The sequence below is a fragment of the Chaetodon trifascialis genome, chromosome 6 (genome assembly GCF_039877785.1).
Source record: "Chaetodon trifascialis isolate fChaTrf1 chromosome 6, fChaTrf1.hap1, whole genome shotgun sequence".
NCBI lineage: Eukaryota > Metazoa > Chordata > Actinopteri > Chaetodontiformes > Chaetodontidae > Chaetodon > Chaetodon trifascialis.
Window position 1 is genome coordinate 10645048 of NC_092061.1, and position 22244 is coordinate 10667291.

The following is a 22244-nucleotide window of genomic DNA, read 5'->3' on the forward strand; positions in this document are numbered from 1 at the left end:
GGTACCGTTATTAGCCCGTGTTTTACTCATTTTCTCAATGAAGACGTTGAAGTATGAGACACTAATTATACTGTATGAAGGCAGACAAGGCACAAATTAGTTTGTGTTGTGCAAATTGCTGAGATGTTTCATCTTAAAGAGAGATTTCCAACACCTCTACAAAGCTACAATACCAGATAATACTGCAAGCCTACTTTTAATTACCATTGTGTGTGCTTAAGCAGTGCATAATCCATTTAATAAAAGTATGACAAACAAAATGAAAGACAGTGCACCAGTGCAGCGGTGCAGTTTGCCCAGTTATTCATCTCATCTTGAGGAATACAATTGTCATTTGAAAGAAAAAATAAAAAGGTAAAATTAGCAGTGAGCTCTTACTTCAGACATGTTTTATTGGTCAGTGGGTGAGAAAAATATAAAACCTTCAGAACAAGTTTATTTCAATATACTGTAGATACAAAGCATCAATTGTGCAGTATATTAATTCATCAAAGACAAAAACATAGATGAGGCTCTACCGTATAATGAACTCAAATAACTGAAGCTCATGGCCTCTCTTTCAACTTCCTTTCCTCTCATTCTCCTCTGGGGGAGTTTATTAAAGACCCACGCTGCCCTTGGACATTCAATCATTTTTCAGTCAAACGTAATGGATGTACTGAATGAATGCAAAGGCTGGCAATTCATTACAACAATCAGAATACGAACTCCACTCCCCCAATTCCCTTCTCACATCTCGCATGCTTCAAACTTCTCTACACATAGTTTTAAACATTACATGCAATTAAGGACAAGCACATTTTTCCATCTTCAATCTGTTTACTTTGCTTGGGAGAATAGATGAATGAAATCCTCTGATGACAAATGACAGAATGCCACATTCACATATAGCAGATGGGATGCATTTCCAGACACTGCTTGCTGATCATCAGACATCCGGCTCACACATTCTGCTCTCAAATGTGAAGCAGAGGGGCCGGTTGATCAGCAATGCTAAAAAATACCTTAGTTTCATTGCATGACAGAAAATGTTGAAGGCGATGCTGATGCATGATGTTATCTTTGTCTGTTTTGTTGCCAATTTTTCATCTCTGCTAAAGTGCAATATACTTGCCTGCTGCCTGTAATTGTCTCATTATCGCCCATTTCCTCTAAACTTCTCCTCTATGTTTATTTTCGCCTGTCTCTCACCCTCTGCTCCAGCTCCTGAAATACTTTCTCATTGCTGGGTTCTGCCTTGGTCACCACAGCTTTCCTGCGCTCTGGTTCAACCGCGATGGTCATAACACAGCACATGTCCACCAGCTCTTCCTGACATCTCCTCATCCCAGTCTCCAGCTCACCTCTCCGGGCTGGGTCACGCTTCAGAGCCCCCTTCTCCGCCACTGAGAAGCCCAGCAGGCTCGTCAGAACCTCATTGGACAGCTCCACGTCCAGGTAACCAGTTCCATCAGATATTGTGGCGCAGACACGCCAAAGACCGTTGCTGCTGCTCAGCTTCCCCAAGAGAGTCACAATGAAAGCTTTGACACGGATCTCTGCGGTGTGGGGGTGTGGTGTGGACATCACATCTTCAAGCAGGCACAAATATGTAAAAGGTGGAGAGTTCAGGGTGAGACTGGGGACTGAGCTGTGATTCTGTGGATTTTTTTTAACAGACAGTCTATCAGATTCTGCAGTGCTTGAGGTGTAACTTTGCCCCTGAGGTGTTACACTTCTTGATAAGTCGCTGCCAAGTCTACAACCAGAGCCTGAAGTGTCTGTCTTGTTGGTAGTGCTCTCTCTGTCTTCCCTAGGTTCTTGTTGACAGTCCATGTCTTCATCCATGAAATCACTCTCAACATTAGTAATAAATTCTTGCTCATGTGTTGGCTCTGAAGCAGCTGGGGAAGAGAAGGCTGAGGAGGCTGCTGCAGCTAACTGCCCTTTAGCTCCTCTCGCACAGCCTGTGTAGTCTCTCTTCTCCATGGTGGATCTGGAGCTGCTAGAACCAAGCCTTGACCCAGAACTGTTCCAGGTGTGCTGCTCAAACTGCGCAGTTTGAGGTTTTGTTGCTCTGTTAGGATCTCCTGTTATCCTGTTGTTGTTCTGTGGCATCCTTCTGTGGCTGCTGGCTGCAGTGACATTTGTACTTTCTTGAAACATCACAGCCTCCAACTCATCCAGGGGAAGATCATCAAAGTCTTCGTCAGGGAAGTCTTTGTCTGCCATGTTATGATCTGGGATCTCTTGCTGAATCATGTGATCGGAAGGAAAAGGGTCAAGCAGGTCAGAATCCTCTTGTTCGCTAGCATGGCGATGACCTTGAGCTGAACCACCTCCGTTGCTTCTGTGAGAGCGGCCAAAGGCTTCGCTTCTGCAAGAGAATGATGCCGGACTGAGCTAATACAGTTTCAGACTGGTTAACAGTGTAGAACAGTGGCTCATGTGCCAGAGGTAATGGTGAGTGTTAATAAGCCAAATTTGTAGTTTTACAGCTCATGTCAGAACATTTTCTCCACGGTAGGATTCTTCTGTGAAGAAGTAAAAACTCCAGCAGCAACACAGCGCAAACCACTGAATGAAAGAAGGTCGTCAACAGACTGCAGAATCAAAGTGTTAACTGCTCCTAAAGCAGTTTCTGAAGACAAACATTACACTGAAATTCAAAATGTCAGGTTATATTTCTGCTAAATTTGAAGAGTTCCAGCATCAAAATGTCAACACATTAACACCCACCTGGATGAGGCTGTGGAGACCAGGCTCCTGACAGAGAAGCTTCTGGAGGACTGAGTGGAGGTCTCGCTGAGTGTCCCGTAGCCGCTGTCTCGAACAGGTCTGACCTGAACCCCTTCTGCCCCCTCCTGGACCTCCAGACTGGCCAACAACTCTGAGTCATCCAGCTCCAGGTCCTCCACATCCTGATTAGCTAAAGAGAAAACAAAAAAAAATGAGGCATTAGATGATTTAAGCTAAGAAATGCGATAGATTGACTCGTCAGTCGACTCAAATGACATAAAGAATAAAACATGCAATTTAAAGCATCCATCCATCTACGCAGCCACTGCAATCTAATTCTATAAATAGTATAATACTAATAATATTAATGTAGCCTCATCTTTACGTGTAACTGTGCCAAAATACCAGCTTTAAACCCACACGTTCTCATCCCAGCCCAACACATGGATACTGGTGTGAAAGGCTCGCAGATTGGTTCAGTTTAAGCACCAAAACTACTTGGTTGGATTTAAGAGAAGATCGATTTAGGGAGTTAGCTAAAAGCCTGGCATGTCTCATACAGATGCTAAAGGTTAGGAAGAATAAAGAGACAGGGAAAAAAAGCCTTGCTCATTTTTCAGTGATTTGGTGGAGCACTACTTTGTAGCAAATGCTCTCCCATTAAAGATACACAAGGTCTCATGAATTTACCTTGTTGTGGCGCCAGTGGGGCCTCCTCCCCCTCTTCCTGCTGCTGCTGCTCCTCCTCAGGAAGTCCCAGCGTTCGACACAGCACCCTGCCCTATTACAGCAATATAGAAATATAACACTGGATCTGGATCACGCAAAACATAAACATGCTTTGGTTTAAATCTCCTTTAGACAAACAGAAACTAACAGTTCACCTGGTTATTCCTGTCCACCAGGTCCTCCACCTCACCACCCAGGACCTTGATGTTGGACGGCCTCAACAAAAGCACTCCAAGTCTGCAAACCATCTGCCCGTGCAACTGCAGCTTCACGCCAGGCCTGAGAGATACAAGGGTCAACAATCCCATTTAATCATACAGTTTCATTTTTGAAACAATACAGTACAAAGAAAACCAATCGTGCCATCGTAATTCATGAGAAGATGGCAGTGACATAGCAGAAATTTAAAGTTTTATCTTTATTTTCATGATAACTCCAAAATCTAAGTAAGCTGCATTCTTGGTTTAAAAGGAAAGACACTGGATACTGGAGAGAATAAAAAAACCCAGAAGAAATGAATAAATTGTAGAAAGTCATGGTTCTTCTTTTTATGCCGGCAGCAGCAAAAGACACCATAGTGCAGTTAAGTGTTTGGCAGATCAATTCTTTACCTGAGAGCTGTGCTGAACGCAGGGATGGATTGATACTCCATGGCCTCCAAGCTCTGGACTCCATCTGTCACCTGGACAACAGAGACGGTGTATTTGACTGAACAGGGAAATGATTGTGGAATGATTCGATTTATTTTCTCTAAATATTACAAAAGAAAGTTATTGCTGCCCTAAGCTTTTCTCTAATCTCCTTTAAGGAATCTTAAAAGTAGAACATTTGCAGCCGTAATGCCGTATATGTAAGTAACTCTTCCCAAAACTTTCCGGCTGGTTTATACTTAAACTAAGTGAATATGGAAGCAATTGTTTTTTTTTTGTTTTTTTTTATACATATATGTTGGCTCGCCTGGATTGAACGTACCTGCTGTCTTATTCTGCCTCTGGCAGTGATTCTAATGCATTCTTAACTGCCATGGGTCTTTGCATCACATGACTTGTTCCAAAGGAGAAACAGAAAAAAAAAAGCCATTGCATCGTTTCTAAGCAACACCAGCACTATTCTTGAGAAACCATAGAGCAGTGACAAGTGTAATACTTAAGGTGAAAATTACAGTCTGCGCCTTATATCCCAGCAATTTAATCTTTCATATGCTGTCACTGATTGTACCTGTCCACTCTGATTCAGTTAGGAAGGGAGGCAGAAGTCTTTGTTACCCAACCACAAAGATAAATCCCTGTCGTAGATTTGGTTTGGACAGTTGATTGAGTCTAATTGTACACACTGGTAAACAGATTGACACTGTATTTATAATGTCAACTGCACTGCAGTCAGGACTACTTTGTGTGTAATGCCAAAAAAGGGCTGGAACATAGTTTCATAAAGTTTTTTATAAACAAAAATAATAATTGAGCTCCGTCCTTAAAGTGTGGCGTCCAGCGTCCAGATCTCTAAAGGAAACCTTGCAGTAATTTTAAGCCTAGCAATGGGCTGTGAAGTGCTACAAACTATTTTACTGTTGTAGTTGTGAGAGAATAAATGGTAGGAAAAAATGTCTGCAAGAGCGAAGACACATTCGCGATGTCTGCGTGTTGATGCAAAAGCCACCAGTTCTAAATACACAAACACAAATTAAAGGTTCTCATCATTGGTTCATTTCAGAAGCATAACATCAAAATCAAGGAGAGATGTTTTATACATATATCTCTTTCTTTTAAATAAATTCCTCTGACCTGTAATAGTAGCATGCGGGTTGGCCTGGCTTCCCAGGGCCTCTGGGTGGCCTGTGTGACCGCAGACACCTCGTCGTTTGCACAGTCTGTGCCCTTGAACTTCTGCAGCTGACCATACGCAGGCTGACTGATGTCCATGTACGAGTCAACCTAAAGCAGAGCGGGACCTCAATCTTTATCTTTTGGCTCCCATTATCATGTGGAGCCAACTAACACTGAATTGCTGTTTCAGGTTTTCCATTTTTCATCTTCAGGAAAAATCTAGTGGTGCTTTGTTGTAATATGATTTCTGACTATTCTCCAATGATCCTTGAAGTGCACAACAGCCTTTAGTTTGTTTTCTGTGTGATTTTGTCTCTAAAGCAACAGAAACATTGTGATAATTGATTTGCTCGATGAGGACTGCTATTTTCACCGTTACATGACTTTGCTCATGTGTGTTGTTGCGTGTGATTTTTGTCATTTTCACTTCCCTCTTACCATTGTTCCGCTGTAGGTGCATATATTGTCCTCTGCATGCTGTTTGCTGTTTCCATGACCAGCCAAAATTAGCCTTCAGGGCCAACTCTGGCTTTTTTTATCATTTTCTCCTGATCATTGGGCATTGTCCATAACATAAAATCTCACAATACACAAAGTGAAATATATATAACATGAAATAAATGATCAACAAGGCAGTACCTGGATGCAGAAGGTGCCGCTGAGTTCAGTCTTCTGGGCCTGAGCGAGGCCCTCAGGGAGAACAGGGTAGTCCAGATCCCGCAGGTCTGTCAACAGCCACTGGTCCAGCGCCTACAATTTCACATCACGCAATGAAGGATTTCCTACTGTTAGACCTATTCTATGACACTCTGCATTTGAATTTATTTGACTACATTTTTAGATTGCATATTTTGTGACATGGCGTCTCAGGGATATTGAGGCATAGTGACTCAGCAGTATGACCTCTAGAAAGAGCCGTCACGTTCCTGGAACCATCAGGAGGTTTTATCTATGTTGAGAAGAAAAGCATTATCCTACTCAACTATGTATTTGAATAAAAAAAGACATTGGCCTTGGAGGTACATGGCAGTTCAGCAACAATTCTTAGGTACACTGTGGCACACAAATGATGCAGGAAAACACGACACCACTACCAGCTGAGACAGATGACACTTGGCAGGCTGGATTCATGCTGCTTAGGCAAAGGTTCTGTCTTAGTATCTGCATGTCGCAACAGAAACCAGGATTTGTCAAATAAATAGGTGTTCTTTCAGTCCTCAACTGTTCACTTCTGTGTGAAGGAGATTATTCTGTCTAATGTAGGTTAGTCCTATCAGAGGGGTTCACCCCGAAGACAGAATCACCCCACTGAGTCGAGCGGTGCATGACACCAAATACAACAGCTGTGCCACTGCAAGTAACCATTATTTTCCTTATTGGCCAATCTGTTGATCATAGGTCTAATTAATCGTTTATTCTATAATATATCAAAGAAAATCTGCTAAGATATTAATTTTTTTAAATGATTTAAAACAGGAAAAAAGAGCAAATCCTCATCAACGTAAAGTTAGCATTTTTTCTTGATTAAAGATGAAGTTTTTGTTGATTAATCGAGTAATTGTTTCAGATCTACACAGCTGGGGGGACACTATATAGTTGAAACAGCAAGGAGCTCAGACAAGAGACTGACACCAGACCAAAAACAGTCACAGCATCAAGTGGGGAGGGGTCAAAGTTCACCAACCAGGATTCAGTGGATGGCCGAAGAAAGATCAAGGCATTCACATCTTATGCCAGAGACACAGTAATCATCCCCCCGTCTCCATGTATGACCAGCTGTAATGGTGTGACTTAAATTCAATACTTAAAAGGTAATTCTGGTATTTTGAAACATGGCCCCTATTTTTTATTTTTTTTAAACATATTTTGGAGTCTTAATGACTGGTAGGTACGCCTCAGCTGAGAGCTGCAAGATAAGCTGCAGCGTAATTATTGGGGGCAAATGCATCTGTCCACTAGAAGTGCTTGTTTTTGCCACTGACAGGCTCAGATTTTTATTCTAAGTATCTGACAACATTCTGGAAAAGACCCCTACAGACACACGCCATTTTGTTAAAGAGTACAATCCATTTGTTTAACCTGAAACAGGCGTTACATCACTCTGCTCAAAGACACCACACTCAAACAAAAAGAGTAATCGAATCGGATCCTAATTAACCCTTTAATGTGGTAGAAAATGAGCCATCTCTGTGACAGCTGAGCAAACTCTGGCAGGTGATGACTTTGCATTCAGCTGCACAGTTAGACAGTCAGACATCCCGCCTACCTGCTGGTTGATTTGTTGCTGTGACAGACGACCTGCTCCTCCTGCCTCTTCCTGCAGCCACTCCACACAGGCCTCCAGCCAGGCAAAGGGCACCTGGACGTGCCAAGAGGACTGCAGCCAGGTTTGGGTAGCACGTACCACTGCCTGGATCTCAGGGGCCATCCTTCTCCTTTGTGTGTATTTGGCTTAGGCCTCTTTGTGTTATCTGCTGTTACATAAAGGAACATAATGCAGTAATGACTCTACACATGAGCAAAAATACATTTCATAAAGTATGGTTTAATTTCTAAACAGCTCTCATTCACAATCATAATGCACTGACATTTCAGTAAAACTGTTTTGAACGTTTTGAAATCAACTGTTCAACACAGTTCACTCTGTTGCAGGCTTAGTCTGAAAGTGGCTCAAATGTGACATTTAATTGAATTCATGGAACAGCACCCTACAGTTCCTGAAGGCTTAAGGGGTCGTCTTGACTTGTGTCTCCTGGACCACTTGACAACAAATCTTGTGATTTATCGACAGCTGAGATTAGACTATTGTGAAACGAGAACATAGGGGAATTTATGTGTTTATTTTTCTGTCGTCATATCAGCAGGGATAAGCCCTGTGTCCCTGCAGATGGTCACGTCTCGATACAATGGAGGAGACAGAGAGTGAAAAATGCAGGCAGAATTATACAAACTTAAAAAAGTAAGTGTTGAGTGTAAGCGTTACCTGAGAAGCATGGAGCCTCGTCTACGATGTGTTGTGGAAAGCAGCCAAGGCGCCAAAGTTTGCTCTGGCGTTATCATCATCTGACGTATCAATGTATTGACCAATGTTGATGCTACTGTACCTCAGCTTTGTGTCCTTACAACATGACCACAAATGCTCTTACATACAACAGCAGTTTCTTAACTTAACAATTACGCTTGCAGAGATTGAATTAGCCTTGCAGAACATGCTTCATCAACGGGAATAACTTGAACATCCACAGAGTCCAGGATGTAACTACATCCGGAAGGAGGGCTTATCGTATCGCTCTGCAAACGCCTCAGCTCTTGTGATTGACGTCTGTTCTAGCCAATTGAAACTCTCTCTTGTTTGATTTGCTTACAGATCACCCAATCAACACACATTATCTCACTGGTACATTTCCAAGGTAGAGAAGGAAGGGGGCGAGTGAAGTGTTGCACTACAGGTTTGTGTTTTCACGGTATTTTCATATTTTCTGCGCCACCTTGAGCCTAATGCCGTTAAAGTGCACAGGTACTATGAAAAGAAATGTGTCTTTAGGAGCCACTTTGTTGCTTATTTTGCGTCCATTGCAGCGCTGCCTAATTAGCTGGCCTGGCTAGCTCCCGTTGTGCTCAAACGAAATTCTGGCAACATGGCGAAATTAGCTTGGTGCTAGCCTGGGTGACTCGGGCTGTTCTTTGTATTGAACGACTGGTAATGTTTTATCCAGGTATTCGTGTTAGATCAGTGATACATCACGATGCCTCGCCTCGAATGCAGTTTAATAAAGTGTTTGAAAAGAGTATGATTGACATTTAAACAATCGAAACCTAAACGACGAAACCTGTAGCTAACGCATTTCCCTCCAGGCTGTAAGCTAGCGTTACCCCGGTAGCTAACATTAACCTCAGCCAACGATTTAGCTTAACGTTAGATAACAATCGATAAGTTAGCCTCAGTGGAGCCAAGTTACCTCACTTTCGATTTAGTCAGTCAGCGTCAATATTCAACCACTTAATTTCTGGTACCAGCTATTAAATAGTACATTCGTTGAAATTGGTAATCCGTCGTGTTGTGAGTCGATGAATATTGCAATAAATATTCGTATTAACGTCATTCTTTCATCGCTGGCTGATTAACTAATTTCTTCATTGTAGGACCGTGGCAGTCGCACACTTCTTTCCACACTATTTCAAAATACCTGCTTTCCTCTTTAACCTAACGCGCATCTTAATGTAACGATGCGATAACTGATAACATTATAATAACAACTGTCCTTTCAGATAATGATCATCTGTATATATGTTTTGACCTGTATCAATTAGATGAAATACAATATATATGATCATACATGATGCGTTTCAAACTTCGCTATTATGTAGCCTTTTTCATATTAGATTTCAGTACTTCAACCAGCCTTTCCCTCCCCAACAGGACGCAGCAGCTGTTTGGTCCTTGCTTTTTTAGTTCCGCCTATCAACACGCCCTTGTCCCTGAAATAAATATCGGTGAGTGCCAGTTTTTCTCTCAGTTTTTCTCTGGGTTTTTGTCGTCATGTCATCCCTGCATGTTGAATAACTGGATCTCGAGCATGCAGCTTGAATTCTCGTATGTCTCTCCCCCCCATTTACAATGCTGACAGACTACCACAGATCACAGGGACCACTTCTCTGCTTCTCTCACCCTGCTGCTGCTGCTGCCGCCCGTTCCCCGGACCGAGGTGCCCACAACATCTCTTCTGCTGTCAGAAGACCATGGACACAGAAATTGACCACCAAGACGAGACTTCATTCAGCAACTCGGAGACGAATGGTATAAAACTTTGCTTCTTTACATGCTGGTTGTCTTGTACAAATGCATTACTTCATTAACATGTTTTGACTAATTTATCCACCTAATAAATGTCTGTATGTTATATAATAAAAGGATAGCTATGGCAGATTTGTGGTAGCAGCTTTGTATTTGTCTGTTGACCAACATAGCATTGATTTTGAAAATTGGTATTGGTAGAGGTTAATGCCTGAAACTGTGTGTGTGATTGTTAGGGACCCAACCCCATTCACTTGTTTCCTCTCCCAAAATTGTGTTCAGGTTTTTTTTTTTTTTTTTTTTTATAGAAGCACTAAAAAACCCTTTCTTTCCTGGTTTTGTACGCTGCAATATGTGTAGATTTAGCACATACTATGAAAACAGAGTTTAAAGATATAGGTTTTGTGATTCTGTACTTCACTGCTTTCTGTGTTTTTTTGTTTTTTTTTTTTTGTTTGTTTGTTTGGTTTATTTTGAAATGCAATTTTTCCCTTGTGGACGGTTGTGTATGGGTAGGGTTGTCAGTGTGTTTTTATCTCCTTATGCCAGGTAAGCGCCCTGCTGAGGATGCAGATGAGCAGAAATCATTCAAGCGCTCCAGGAACTCAGACGAGATGGTTGAGCTTCGCATCCTCCTGCAGAGCAAAGTAAATCAGCTCTCCTTTCATTTCACATTTCACGTCTAACCCTTACGTGATGGTTCGTATCTTTGTTTTGTGCACACCCTCACTGAGACTGCAGATTTGTGTTCTCCCCTTATTTTTCATGGTTTTCTTTTGGTTGTCCTGACCACATCTCTGCCTTTTTGAATAATTAATTTCTGCTCTTTATTAGCGGGATTCATACAATCATTGTGCTTTTGCTGATATTGACTGTAATAGTCTCTTGCTCTGTGTCGTTGTTGTGATACCATAGTTCACAGTTTCTCATTTATTTATGTTCCCGTTTTTTAAACGCGTTCTCTGTCTTCTCAGAATGCAGGAGCTGTAATTGGGAAGGGTGGCAAAAACATCAAAGCCCTTCGTACAGACGTGAGTACATCTATTTTATACACCCTGAATTTTTATTTGGTTTAGACTTTTTGTTTTGTATTCTTTAGTTTTCCCTCCACTGGTGTTCAGCCACTCAGAACTTACCCAGCCTCCTCCATAGGACAGCAGTTCTTTTTACATTTACCCTGGATAACAGATTAAAAACTTATTTTGGTATTTGGCAATGTTTTCTTCTGTGTATGCAAGGGATGTGGTTAGCTGATGCCTGCGTTGTTACCGTCTCTTCGTGAGATTTTCTTATGAACCCTTTGGGGTTGGTTTTATCTTTTTTCTTCTCACATGAACATCATGTGATTGCCTCAGCTAAACTGGCCCTTGGCACAAAAGTCCAATTTCAAGTCAATTTGTTTCTCCACATTGATGACTTATCATAACAGTACTATTGTTGTGCTGTTGTTAATTTAAATTTATGGGCACACAACAGTGTTCATGAAGTCGCCTGCAGTACCAGCTAGCTTTTTTTTTTTTTTTTTTTTTTTTTTTTCCAGTAAGAGTTAAGGCAACCTGGCCAATTCCTAATTCACTCAGTGTCATTGCCTCTTTTTTTCTAGCCCTCCACAATATGTTCTACCCCTCTTTCTCACTGTCTCTGGTCTATTCCCCGACATTGAACTCTTCATTTTCTTAATATGCCATTACCCATTTTCCAATGTTACATTTTCTCCTTTTCTCTCTTTGACAAACCAATCTCTGAGAGAATCAAATTAAAGTCACGTTTGAACAGTGTAGAGCCTGTATATTAAAAATGTATTCCTCTTCCCTCTCCCTTGTTTATTATTTTACTGTTGACTTTTTTGCCCACTTCCTCCTCTGTTGCCCATGTTCTGGATGGCCCCTCCTGCGCCCGCCCACCTGACACCCTGGTTGGCCCTGTCCATAATCGTGCCCTGTCCCTAAATGGGCGCCTTACTTGATTGACATCTGTGCTCGAATGGCCCTGGCCCCTGCCCATGCCACGCCCAGTACAATGCCAGTGTGTCAGTCCCAGACAGCAGTGGGCCTGAGCGGTATGTCCCTAAGCTCCTCCCTCTCACTGCCTGACTACAGGTCAAACAAACAAGAAGAGATGAATAATAAATAGTCATCCTGCCTCTGTCAAGTCACTGTATATTAACCTACCTGTTCTCACAGTATTTTAGCCTGAGTCAAAATGCCTAAATGCGTTCATGTCCAAATCTGCCTGTTGAACCTGTAAAAGCCATGTCAACATCGTTTATATACCATTTTTAAAGTCACGTCAACATTGAAATTTAGGCTGGTGTTGTCAGGGTTTGTCCACAATCTGCCACTGTCTTTTTTTAAATCTTTGCTATAATCTGTGCAATATGTCCGTGTTTTTTGTTTCTTTAATTTTCATTGATGATTATCTATCCTCTTTATCTTTCGCGTTTTCACCTCCCTCCCCCCTCAGAGTGGAGATACTGGTGTTCTTGTTTTTCCGTTAGTTCCATAAGCTCACCTGCTTCTCACACCATCCCATTCTTTCCTTGCGAATCCCTCATTAAACCGATATGCTCAGATTGTCCATCCATCCTGAAACTCTAAAGACAAGCTAGGACTCAAGTGTTGTTTGTCTGTGTGTGTTTTTTTTCCCTCCTGTCTTTTGCTTCATCTGAATTTGGTTATGGACTGCTGGAGCTATTGAATGTACAGATAATTTCTCTCTGTCCCACTCACCTCTGCATTCTTTGGTTTCATGTTAATTGCTTCTCCCATCCCCTAAAAAGCATCAACTCCAGTGGTGGCAAACTCCCATTTTCCATGGTTCAATCTGCTCTGTTACTGTTCTTCCGCTGTCTACCATTCTACTTCCATGTACAAACTGTGCATAAGTGGTCTTGATTCATAAATTCATTGTGTTTATTTTATTAAGTCAGTAGGTGGATGCAGACAACAAAATTTAATTTACAATTTATTGTACAAGTGACGCATTGATTGCTGTCCAAGCCAGATTTTTAAGATGGGGCGTTTGGGGTGCAAATGATAAAAAGACGAGAGAGGAGTCATTCATTCTCTCCGTCTTCCCTGATCTTTCAAAGTTGTGTTGGGCACCTTTTTTGGGGTCTTTATAATCAAAGACTTTGTGGTGTGCATCCACCAAACTATGCTTTAGGACTTTAGAGTTCTCTCTGGCACCATCGGTGCTTATTCCTGCCAGATCCTCCTCAGGCTTCACCCTCCCCGTCTTGCCCCTTCAATGGTCACCAAATGCAGTCACTTTTCTTTGGGTCCCTTTTTTTATTTTGTCTCTTTTCTTGCTTTCTCTGAACAAAAGACTGTTTTCTTTTCATTGCATTGTTTGGGTACCAGCTTTTTTTACAGTGTTGAATTATCACCATGAAAAGTTTAGAAAACACTGGATCTCAACAGTTCATTTAGCTGTGTTAGTCTGTTTTTCTATGGCAAAAAATGGGATGTCATGAATTCTCTGATCTGAAATGTTGTTCCCTCCCACGGAATGCCTCGTTGGCTCCCCCCAACCCCACCCTCTCTGTGTGGCTGTGCTCTGCCTTGTCATTGGTGGGTGAAATATGAAGCATCCTGAGCATCAGTGCCGACATCGAGACAGTTGGAGAAATCCTGCTGAAGATTATCCCAACACTGGAAGAGGTGAGGACTTGAACTTGTTTTCCTTCTCTTCTTTACAAGTCTAGTTGAACAGAGTAAACGAAATAATTTTGAAATGAAAACAGTCATGTGATGATATACTTGATATCACGATCTATTCTAAATGTCCATTGTGTTACAAAGATGCTTTCTAGTTCAAGTTAGGTTTACTGTGCTTGCTGTACTTTTGTTTGCTTGCTCTTTTGCATTTGTGTATTTTACCTTTGTTCTCACTTGCAAGTAAGTGGTTAAATAAGTTAAACTGGACTGATTCAAATTCTGTCAGGTTGTGTCTGCAATCTATTTTGAGGCTGTCTGTAAAACTGTTGCCATGTGCCTGCTTCTGCAATTAACTGGTGGGAAAAAGGAACTTTCAAACTGCGATTAAAAACAATTCATAGATTTTCTATCACCCCTAGAGTGTATGCCACCCATTATCTGAAGTATGGTAATAAATTTGTTACTGTCTTTCTCGTAGCCTCTGCATTAATTTGCCGTTATGTACCTTCTTGGTGGATAATTTTGCCAGAATTAGAAGAAACATAAGTGTCAGGCAGGGTTGAGTTTTCAGAGAACTAAACAGATTTCATCATAGTATTAACATAATAAATATCTCCCTCAGTACCAGCAGTACAATGGCATGGATTTTGATTGTGAGCTGCGTCTGCTGATCCACCAGAGCCTGGCTGGCTCCATCATTGGGGTGAAGGGAGCCAAGATCAAGGAGCTCCGTGAGGTATGTTGATACAAGGGATGGCGATCAGCTTTTTGCAATTAAATCTGTTGCAAAGCAGGTTACAGACTGAAAGGTGTGAGTAATATACAACATGCATTCTCACACAGCCTTCTGTCGCTGCCAGTTTTTCAGTTGTAGCAGGAATACACTCTGGTTTATACGCAGCTAGAGGTACACAGACAGGATACATTTTTTTGCTGTGTTAATTGTTTATATTATTTGTGTTTGTTGAATTGATTTCTTAACTGTCATATTGTCTGGCTCCATCTGTTATGTGGTGGAATACTGAATGTACCTTAATGTGGAAATACCCATAAAGTGACAGTTGTGATTTGACGTGTGAAATGATTGATGTCTTTCCCTTTTCTTGTGCCCTTCATGTGTGTCTGTCTCGTGCCTCCAGAACACAAAGACCAGCATCAAGCTGTTTCAGGAGTGCTGTCCTCAGTCGACGGACCGGGTGGTGCTGGTTGGTGGTAAAACAGAGAGGGTGGTGGAGTGTATCAAGACAATGCTGGAGCTCATCGCTGATGTAAGTATCTTTTACAGTGGTTGAGTGGGCTTTTGTCATTTGAGTTGCATCTTATCGAATTAATTGAATCATTTTTCTTACCGAATGAACCTTGTTCATCCGAAATTTAAACTGCAGTCTAGTGTAAGGCACTCAAATGGACACAGCATGCCATGCTGCAGCTGACCAGACATTTTGTGTTGTTTCTCATAGATGCACCTTTATCCTCAGCATAGTCAGTATTCTTGTAAACTATGCATTTCAAATGCCCCTCGGCAGGTCAGTTTATCTCCCTCTGTCCTCCCTTTTAGGCTCCCATAAAGGGCCGTGCTCAGCCCTATGACCCTAACTTCTACGATGAAACATATGAATATGGTGGTTTCACTGTAATGTTTGAGGAGAGGGGAGGTGGTCGAAGGCTTATGGGAGGGTTCCCAATGCGTGGGGGCAGGTCCAGCGGTGGAGAGCGCGGGTTTGACCGAATGCCCTCTAGCAGAGGGGTACGGGGACCCATGCCTCCTTCCCGCCGAGATTACGATGAGATGAGTCCTCGCCGAGGTCCTCCCCCACCCCACCCAAGTAGGGTGTCCAGGGGGAGTGGCCGCGTGCGCAACATGCCCATGGGACACCAACACAGAGGAGGGTAAGATATGAACATTAGTGATGCACAGTGTATTTTATGTCGCTGCCCTGCTTTGCTTTTTCTTTCACTCATGCACAAACGCGGGTCCTGTCACAAGGCGTGGCCACTTAATTGAGATCGTTGGTGCTTATGTTTAGCAGTGGCCATGCTGTCTATGCCTAATAGAGAAATCTTATAAATATTTTTTGTTTTACTGAACACTATAGTGCCAAGTGCTTACATGATCCCGCTCATCAGTTTGAAGTTGAGAGTCCTTTTACTGCTGTTAACCTCTTGAGTTATAAGTGTTTGATATTTTAGACCAACTACTACTACTACTCTGTTCAGTGCTAGAGTTCCTCTTCTAGAGCACTTGTTTCTTGTTTTTTTTCCTACTGCATCCACATTTACAAAACTTAATCCCTCTTCAGATGCTTATTTTCCATTCAGGGTTATTCTTTTCACAGATTCACCAGTCTTGCTTTACATTGTCTAATTCATAGGATAAAGTGAGTCCAGTTTTCTGTGTAATGCAGTGTCACACTGTGCACCTCTGGAAACATTTGTATTCATGGTTGTCATTCCATTAATTTTATGTGCTCATCAATGTTTGTCTGGGTGTGTTTGTGTGTCTTTTTCTCCATCTCCATCTTGCCCACAGAGATGATCGTTACTATGACTCGTACCGTGGCTCAGATGACAGGTCAAAGTAAGTTTCTGTCCCCAAACCTTTGCCTAAACTTTCTAACTTATCTCAACAGGGATACTTCGACATTCTGATACTGTTATTTTATATTACTTGCACTTGCCCCAATGTTGGTAGTGCTCTGTAACGGTAGTTCACGGAAACAAAGATTCCTCATTGATACCTCTGGGTGGTGCTTCCTCTAGAGTAGCATTTTACCCTTTGGTCTTTGTAAGGAATTAGTCATTTACTAGCACTGACAGTTGTTCTGCTTAAATTCCATTCACAAATGTGACAAATGATTGGCCATGATGCCTTGAAATTAAGTTTTAAGTGTTGAGGTATTCCTACATGTCCCATTTTTCCCTGCCTTACTACTTTATTGTTACAAGTTTTTGATTATGATTAGTTGTCCACTCACTCCCGTGAGACAAATAACACTCTTTTGCCCTCCTGTCATATCCTTAACTCCCAACACTAACTACTGCCTTACAAACATCTATTGCTTGCCAGTCTGTTTAGTTGTATTGCTCTAGACTGTATAAGTCCCTTTCCCTGATTCCCATTCACCCATTTGCACTCAATGTATTTGGAGCACTTTGTCAGGTAGTGCAGTAATGTTGTATGACCTCCTCTTTCCTGTGTTAATAACCCATCCAATGTGCCATTCTCTCCCAGTATATCCCAGGTTGACAGAATGTGTTTGTGGTGGTGTGTATGAAGGTCATGTGCTGATGTGAATCTGACAATTGTCACTTGAGTCCCCTGCAAAAGAGCATGCTTTAACAAGCTGGTTTGTAATTAGAGAGGTAATTTTTCTAATATGTACAATTGCACATGGATGCAGCACTGTGGCAGACTTCTACATTAGCTTTCTCTTGATACTGATACTGTTTCTAGATATATAATGTCGGGCACAATGGGATGATTCTGATATTTTCTCACTTTGTGTCATCCTCCCTCATGACACCAATATGTGATGAGCTGGGAGGACATATGCAACATGCTCAGATGTTAGTCATGTAACATCCATGCATGTATGTATGAAGATTACCAAATAAATCCAAACACATTTCTTCAGCTAATTCCTTAATGTGAGTTTTTTGGGGGAAAGCAGCAGCCCTTGGCTCTGATCATCATCACCACCACCTGTCACTTCTCTCACTATAACACTGTCAGAGCTGTTCCTGTGACTGTGTGGGAAGATGGCTGAGAGGAAATGTGTTTATACTGTAATCTTGCTCAGCGTGTGTGTGCAGTTTGACCTAGACCATAAATTTCCTTTGGAATGTTGCCAAGCATTTTTTTCTAAGCATTTTCCTTTTCTTTCCACCCCCACCCACATTACCCCCCCTCCCTTTCCCTCTATGGCACTCTTTCGTCACCAGTGACAGAAGAGGCAGACCGGACCGCTACAGCGATAACATGGTTAGTGACCCTTTACTAAATACATGCAGCTCTTGTTCTAGTGTCTCACTGGGCACCACCATCCTCAGGCTAGCATACTGGTCGGTCCTAGCACTAGACAATATGCTGTGATTGTCCATTGTGTTGTAACGATAATAGAGGTTTATCGGCTGGTCACTTGTGTGCACATGCGTGTGCACACACTAAGCTGAATCCTGGCAATGCATCCGAGCTGGTTTTGGCACGGCATGAGCCTTCCCACCGAATGACCATAATCACCACAGCCGGAGACACCCCGTAATAATCAGCTATAATTGCCCTCTTACTGTGTACTTTTCACGGCCAGCCTGCTTTTCCTGCAAAGAGGGGGAGGGTGTTGGGGTGGAGGTGGGGGGGTGGGGGTGGCCATGGTTGGTTGCTAGGCAATAATAACGCTTTGTTGACAGACTGGAAGGTCTCTCTCCCTCGCTTGCTCTCTCTCCCTTGCGCTCTCTCCCTCTCCCTCTCCCTCTCTCTCTCTCTCTCTCTCTCTCTCTCCCTCTCCCTCTCCCTCTCTCTCCCTCCCTCTCTGAGAGCTGGCAGGATACTGCCTGCCGTTGCTCAGCAACAGCTTTTTGAATTGCCTGTTGCCCTGGTGACAGCAGCAGCTGAATAGCAGGTGAAAATGGGGCCTGATGGAGATGCAAGGAGAGACGGGAAGGGGGGATGGAGGGAGGGAGGTGAGGGAGGGACGGAGGAGGAGTCTGGCTTATGGATGAAAACTGGGTGGCTTTTAGTTGAGTGTACTCCATGGACGAGGCTGCTGCATCATCCTTACATTTATGCTTACAATCCTGGTCCATTCATCTGGGATCTGTAGAAAGATGGAAGGAATCGGCTGTACCGTATGTAACCCGTTTGTGTTTGTGTGTGTTTTTTACAGAGCGGAGGAGGATATGGTAAGTACTAAACCTCATGTTTTTTCTGTGTCATTGTTTGGATGTGGTTTCAAGGCTGTTGTGTTAATGTGTCTTAATATGCTAGAGTGTGCAGGCCTCAGCGCTCCTTTGAACAAACTGAAGTGTAAAGCATTTTGCCTGAATGTAATGTTCATACAGAAAAATGACAATCGGTACAGTGACAACCTGGTTAGAAGGACATTGCAGCTCACATGAATGTGTCTTGATTATTGGTCTGCAACAACGTTGTGCTTTTTTGTGTGGAATGATATTTTACTTAAAGTATCTCTGTTTACAACAAATGTTGAAGATGGCACGCAGAGATAATTACATATCATTCTCCAGTTTTCTTCAGGAGATCTGTTGAAAATGTGTGATGAGTTATCCACATGTTTGAGCTCAGTATTGAGATGGGTTATTGGATTATTTGTTGTTTAAAAATGCCACAGAAATAACTTAATGTTTATCACTGAGTCAGTGCTCTTTCTTGCCTTCTCTCCTGCTCAGACAACAGTTCCTCCTGGGATAGCTACCAGTCAGGTGAGTCTACACTTTTCTAACCATCAGTACAATTAGGAAAATGTTCTGAGCCATGTATGCTAATGTTGGCTGCCAAGTATTTATTTTTAGTGCTCTTACTTTCCTCTGTTGATTTTTCCCTGCTTGTCTGCTTTGGTCTTCTCTCCCCTCCCTCTTACCATCAGGTGGACGTGGCTCCTATAATGACATGGGCGGACCTGTCATCACCACACAAGTGACGATCCCTAAAGATGTGAGTAAATGACAGCAGCATAACATACAATCTGCCACGCCAACGAAAGCTCAGTCTGAGCTTCACATTCAGAGTACAAACCTACACTGCCATTTGCGATCACGTCATCTGCACTCCCTCATTATCCTTAATATAAATGACATGTCGTCATGTGTGCTGATCGTGTTCCATTATTTGTGCAGCAACTACATGACTGCTACAGCATTTCAATTGTAGGGACCAATAAGTCATATGTCTCCCACATGTTGACTTTTTTCCAAATGCACCCACACTAGACAAGGTCACACCAGTTTTTCAGTGTTATTAACAAAAATCATTGTTTTCCATTTTTTCCACATTTCCACATTGCACTGAAACACCTAAATTATTTTTAACAGGATTTTCTTGAACATATCTGTCATTAGTCATGCTTTCGTCTTTCCATTTCCTCTTTGCGTTTCCCTTATTTTTAGCTCCACATGTGTTTTCCCAGAGCCTAAAACGTTTTTATCTGTGTGCTTGCTTTCTCTCTCTTCCCCGCTTTCATTCTCTTCTCGGTACCCCACCGACAGCTGGCTGGCTCTATCATTGGTAAGGGAGGCCAACGGATCAAACAGATCCGCCACGAGTCCGGAGCCTCCATCAAGATCGATGAGCCTCTGGAGGGTTCTGAGGACCGAATCATCACCATTACTGGCACCCAGGATCAGATCCAGAACGCCCAGTTCCTTCTACAGAACAGGCAAGTTCTGACACAGGCTCATTGTATTACACCAACTTCCGTCTTTTTAGATGTAGAAAGTCTTGATTTGGCACCATAGTTTTAGGTGACCCATTTATCCCATTAAATTATGCTCATCAAGCCTACTAGTATGTCTTCTCAAAGAGCCTGGGCTCACTTCTGTTGGGTTGGTCATAAAAAGTTTGTTGATGCAACCCATCTTAGAAAGTGCATTCATGTCAACTCATACAAGCTAAAAAGCCAACTACTTCCTTTACCTCATTAAGCCCACCAAACCACGCATGTATAGATTGCAAATGCATAAATGTTTATCTGATATTTCACCCTAATGCTAAGTTGCCCACTTACTGTTGGGTGATGCGTTTCTGTTGCCTGCTGTCTCTTCTTCACTAACCCCCTTCCTTTCTTCCCCATGCAACCTGCAACTAGTTCAAACCTTCCTCTTGCATGAAATGGCTGTGAAGGAGCAGGCAAACCTAAGTTGTACATATTGCATAACGTTTCTTTGAAAAGGGTCAATGTGATTGACATGTTTCTTTGACTGTCACATTTGTCCATTGAATATGATTGGTAGAAAGAAAAAAACAAAACAGAATGTCTATTTGCCATCTAAGCCGTTTCACTGAGAAGCAGGGAGTGGATTGATTGTTCCCCTGGCTGCTGCTGCTGTGTGGAAGACTAGTGATTTTGTTGTTTTTAGTTAGATGTACCGACAACAAATCACAGTCTGCCAAATAGCACAGGCTCCTCCTCTTCTGTCTCCCTTGGCAACCAGTAGGCACGTATAATACACTACTTCCTGTTGATGCTATCCGAGCTTAGCCTGAATGCTAATACAGTTGTGTACCTGCCGCCGCTGTCTCATGAGTAGTGTAGTGTTGCCATGTTGACTAACCCTGCCTCCCTCTTCCTTTCCTCCTCCTTCAGTGTGCTGCACCTGCTTGGACACAAGGACTAACCACACCCCTCTTTTATTCCCCCTCCTCCTCTTCCTCGCTGTCCCTCCACCACTTATTTCACCTCTTCCTGTCCGCCTGTCTTTCTTTCTTACTGTATGTCTCTCCTTTCCTTCCCAAGACGTCGACCTCCCACAGTTGCATAGCTGTATATTTACACTGTCACTGACTTGTGAATAGCATTTTTCTCCTTGTGCATTTCATTTATTTCTCCACTCTTTTTGTTTCAGTGTGAAGCAGTACTCTGGTCATTTGCTGTAGACCCAGGAGACTCAGATTGAAGCAGACTCAGATTGCCCCACCCCCACCCCCACCCCATCCCCTCAACCTTTCTGCCCCTGTCCAACATATCCCCTTCAGACTATTACTCTGGATTGTGGGTGTCTTTTTTGAATTTTATTTTTGTATTTTTTAATGAAATAAATGTCCAACATTCCTGTGCATAAAAGAAAATGTAGATGTTGTGCATTTTTAAAAGTGTAGTCCATTAGTTCATCAGATACACTTTGTTTTTTTTCCTAACACTCACATCTATCAAAATATTCTTCAATCTCTTCACAGACAAAAATAAACATAAACCTTTATTTTTTTGATGGTTTTGTTTTTTTATGACTTAAGTGTGTGTGTGTGTGTGTGTGTGTGTGTGTGTGTGTGTGTGTGTGTGTGTGTGTGTGTGTGTGTGTGTGTGTGTGTGTGTGTGTGTGTGTGTGTGTGTGTGAGTGTGAGAGAGAGAGAGAGCATGCTTTCTGTTGTCTACATTGGTCCCTTCACACTCAGTTGTACCACATTAACATTAGCGTATTGCAGAATGTAAGCTATATTTCTTTTGATTTTGAACCGTTTATGTTTTTAGAGATGTGGGAAATTTTACTCTTCAGAATGGATTTTGGGACAATTAAGTTTGGACATTTGTACACCAGATACAGGACAGACTGACTAATTTGTGAGGGTATCAGTTAGTTGTGTGATGAAATCTAAGAATTTGAGTAACAAATGGAAACATGTAGCTAGAAATTTGTTTTGATATATTATTGGAAATTTGGCAAATGACATTGAACTTATCTATTTTGTCCTTACAATTTCCTGTGTTCTACACTTGTTTTCTCTCCATGCTGTAGACTTCACATTGTCAAATTGTAAAATGAATAAAGATGGTGCCACTTTTTACTGAA

General features: G+C 42.2%; 2 protein-coding genes across 5 annotated transcripts; one reads left to right on the forward strand and one right to left on the reverse strand.

Annotated features, from left to right (window-relative positions):
- Positions 1-363: 363 nt before the first annotated feature.
- rmi1 (RMI1, RecQ mediated genome instability 1, homolog (S. cerevisiae)) lies at positions 364-8563 on the reverse strand. Of its 2 annotated transcripts, none has more exons than XM_070964792.1 (9): positions 8254-8563; positions 7537-7744; positions 5910-6020; positions 5229-5378; positions 4059-4129; positions 3603-3726; positions 3409-3499; positions 2719-2908; positions 364-2356 (listed from the first exon to the last, which is right to left on the reverse strand). In XM_070964792.1, exons 2-9 carry the CDS (start codon positions 7696-7698, stop codon positions 1171-1173), a joined length of 2085 nt encoding a protein of 694 aa, XP_070820893.1. In that variant the 5' UTR covers positions 7699-7744; positions 8254-8563; the 3' UTR covers positions 364-1170. The 2 variants fall into 2 exon arrangements, with proteins under 2 accessions (XP_070820893.1, XP_070820894.1); XM_070964793.1 differs by having other exon boundaries at positions 7537-7741; positions 8254-8558.
- A 115-nt stretch (positions 8564-8678) lies between these two features.
- On the forward strand, positions 8679-22244 carry hnrnpk (heterogeneous nuclear ribonucleoprotein K). Of its 3 annotated transcripts, none has more exons than XM_070964128.1 (17): positions 8679-8719; positions 9691-9764; positions 9899-10068; positions 10615-10712; positions 11040-11096; positions 12081-12124; positions 13655-13727; positions 14347-14460; positions 14864-14992; positions 15283-15614; positions 16255-16302; positions 17667-17706; positions 18608-18623; positions 19131-19163; positions 19328-19395; positions 19947-20116; positions 21303-22244. In XM_070964128.1, exons 3-17 carry the CDS (start codon positions 10011-10013, stop codon positions 21331-21333), a joined length of 1311 nt encoding a protein of 436 aa, XP_070820229.1. In that variant the 5' UTR covers positions 8679-8719; positions 9691-9764; positions 9899-10010; the 3' UTR covers positions 21334-22244. The 3 variants fall into 3 exon arrangements, with proteins under 3 accessions (XP_070820229.1, XP_070820231.1, XP_070820230.1); XM_070964129.1 differs by lacking the exon at positions 8679-8719 and adding an exon at positions 8746-8787; XM_070964130.1 differs by lacking the exon at positions 16255-16302.

Excerpts from the sequence above, each read along its gene's own strand:
- rmi1 (XM_070964792.1), bottom strand. The coding sequence starts at position 7,698 with ATGGCCCCTGAGATCCAGGCAGTGGTACGTGCTACCCAAACCTGGCTG. Across the intron at positions 4,130-5,228 it reads CCCGCATGCTACTATTACAG|GTGACAGATGGAGTCCAGAG; the intron begins GTCAGAGGAATT and ends TCTGTTGTCCAG. Across the intron at positions 3,727-4,058 it reads GCGTTCAGCACAGCTCTCAG|GCCTGGCGTGAAGCTGCAGT; the intron begins GTAAAGAATTGA and ends TGTATCTCTCAG.
- hnrnpk (XM_070964128.1), top strand. The coding sequence starts at position 10,011 with ATGGACACAGAAATTGACCACCAAGACGAGACTTCATTCAGCAACTCG. Across the intron at positions 13,728-14,346 it reads TTATCCCAACACTGGAAGAG|TACCAGCAGTACAATGGCAT; the intron begins GTGAGGACTTGA and ends TATCTCCCTCAG. Across the intron at positions 14,993-15,282 it reads TGCTGGAGCTCATCGCTGAT|GCTCCCATAAAGGGCCGTGC; the intron begins GTAAGTATCTTT and ends CCTCCCTTTTAG.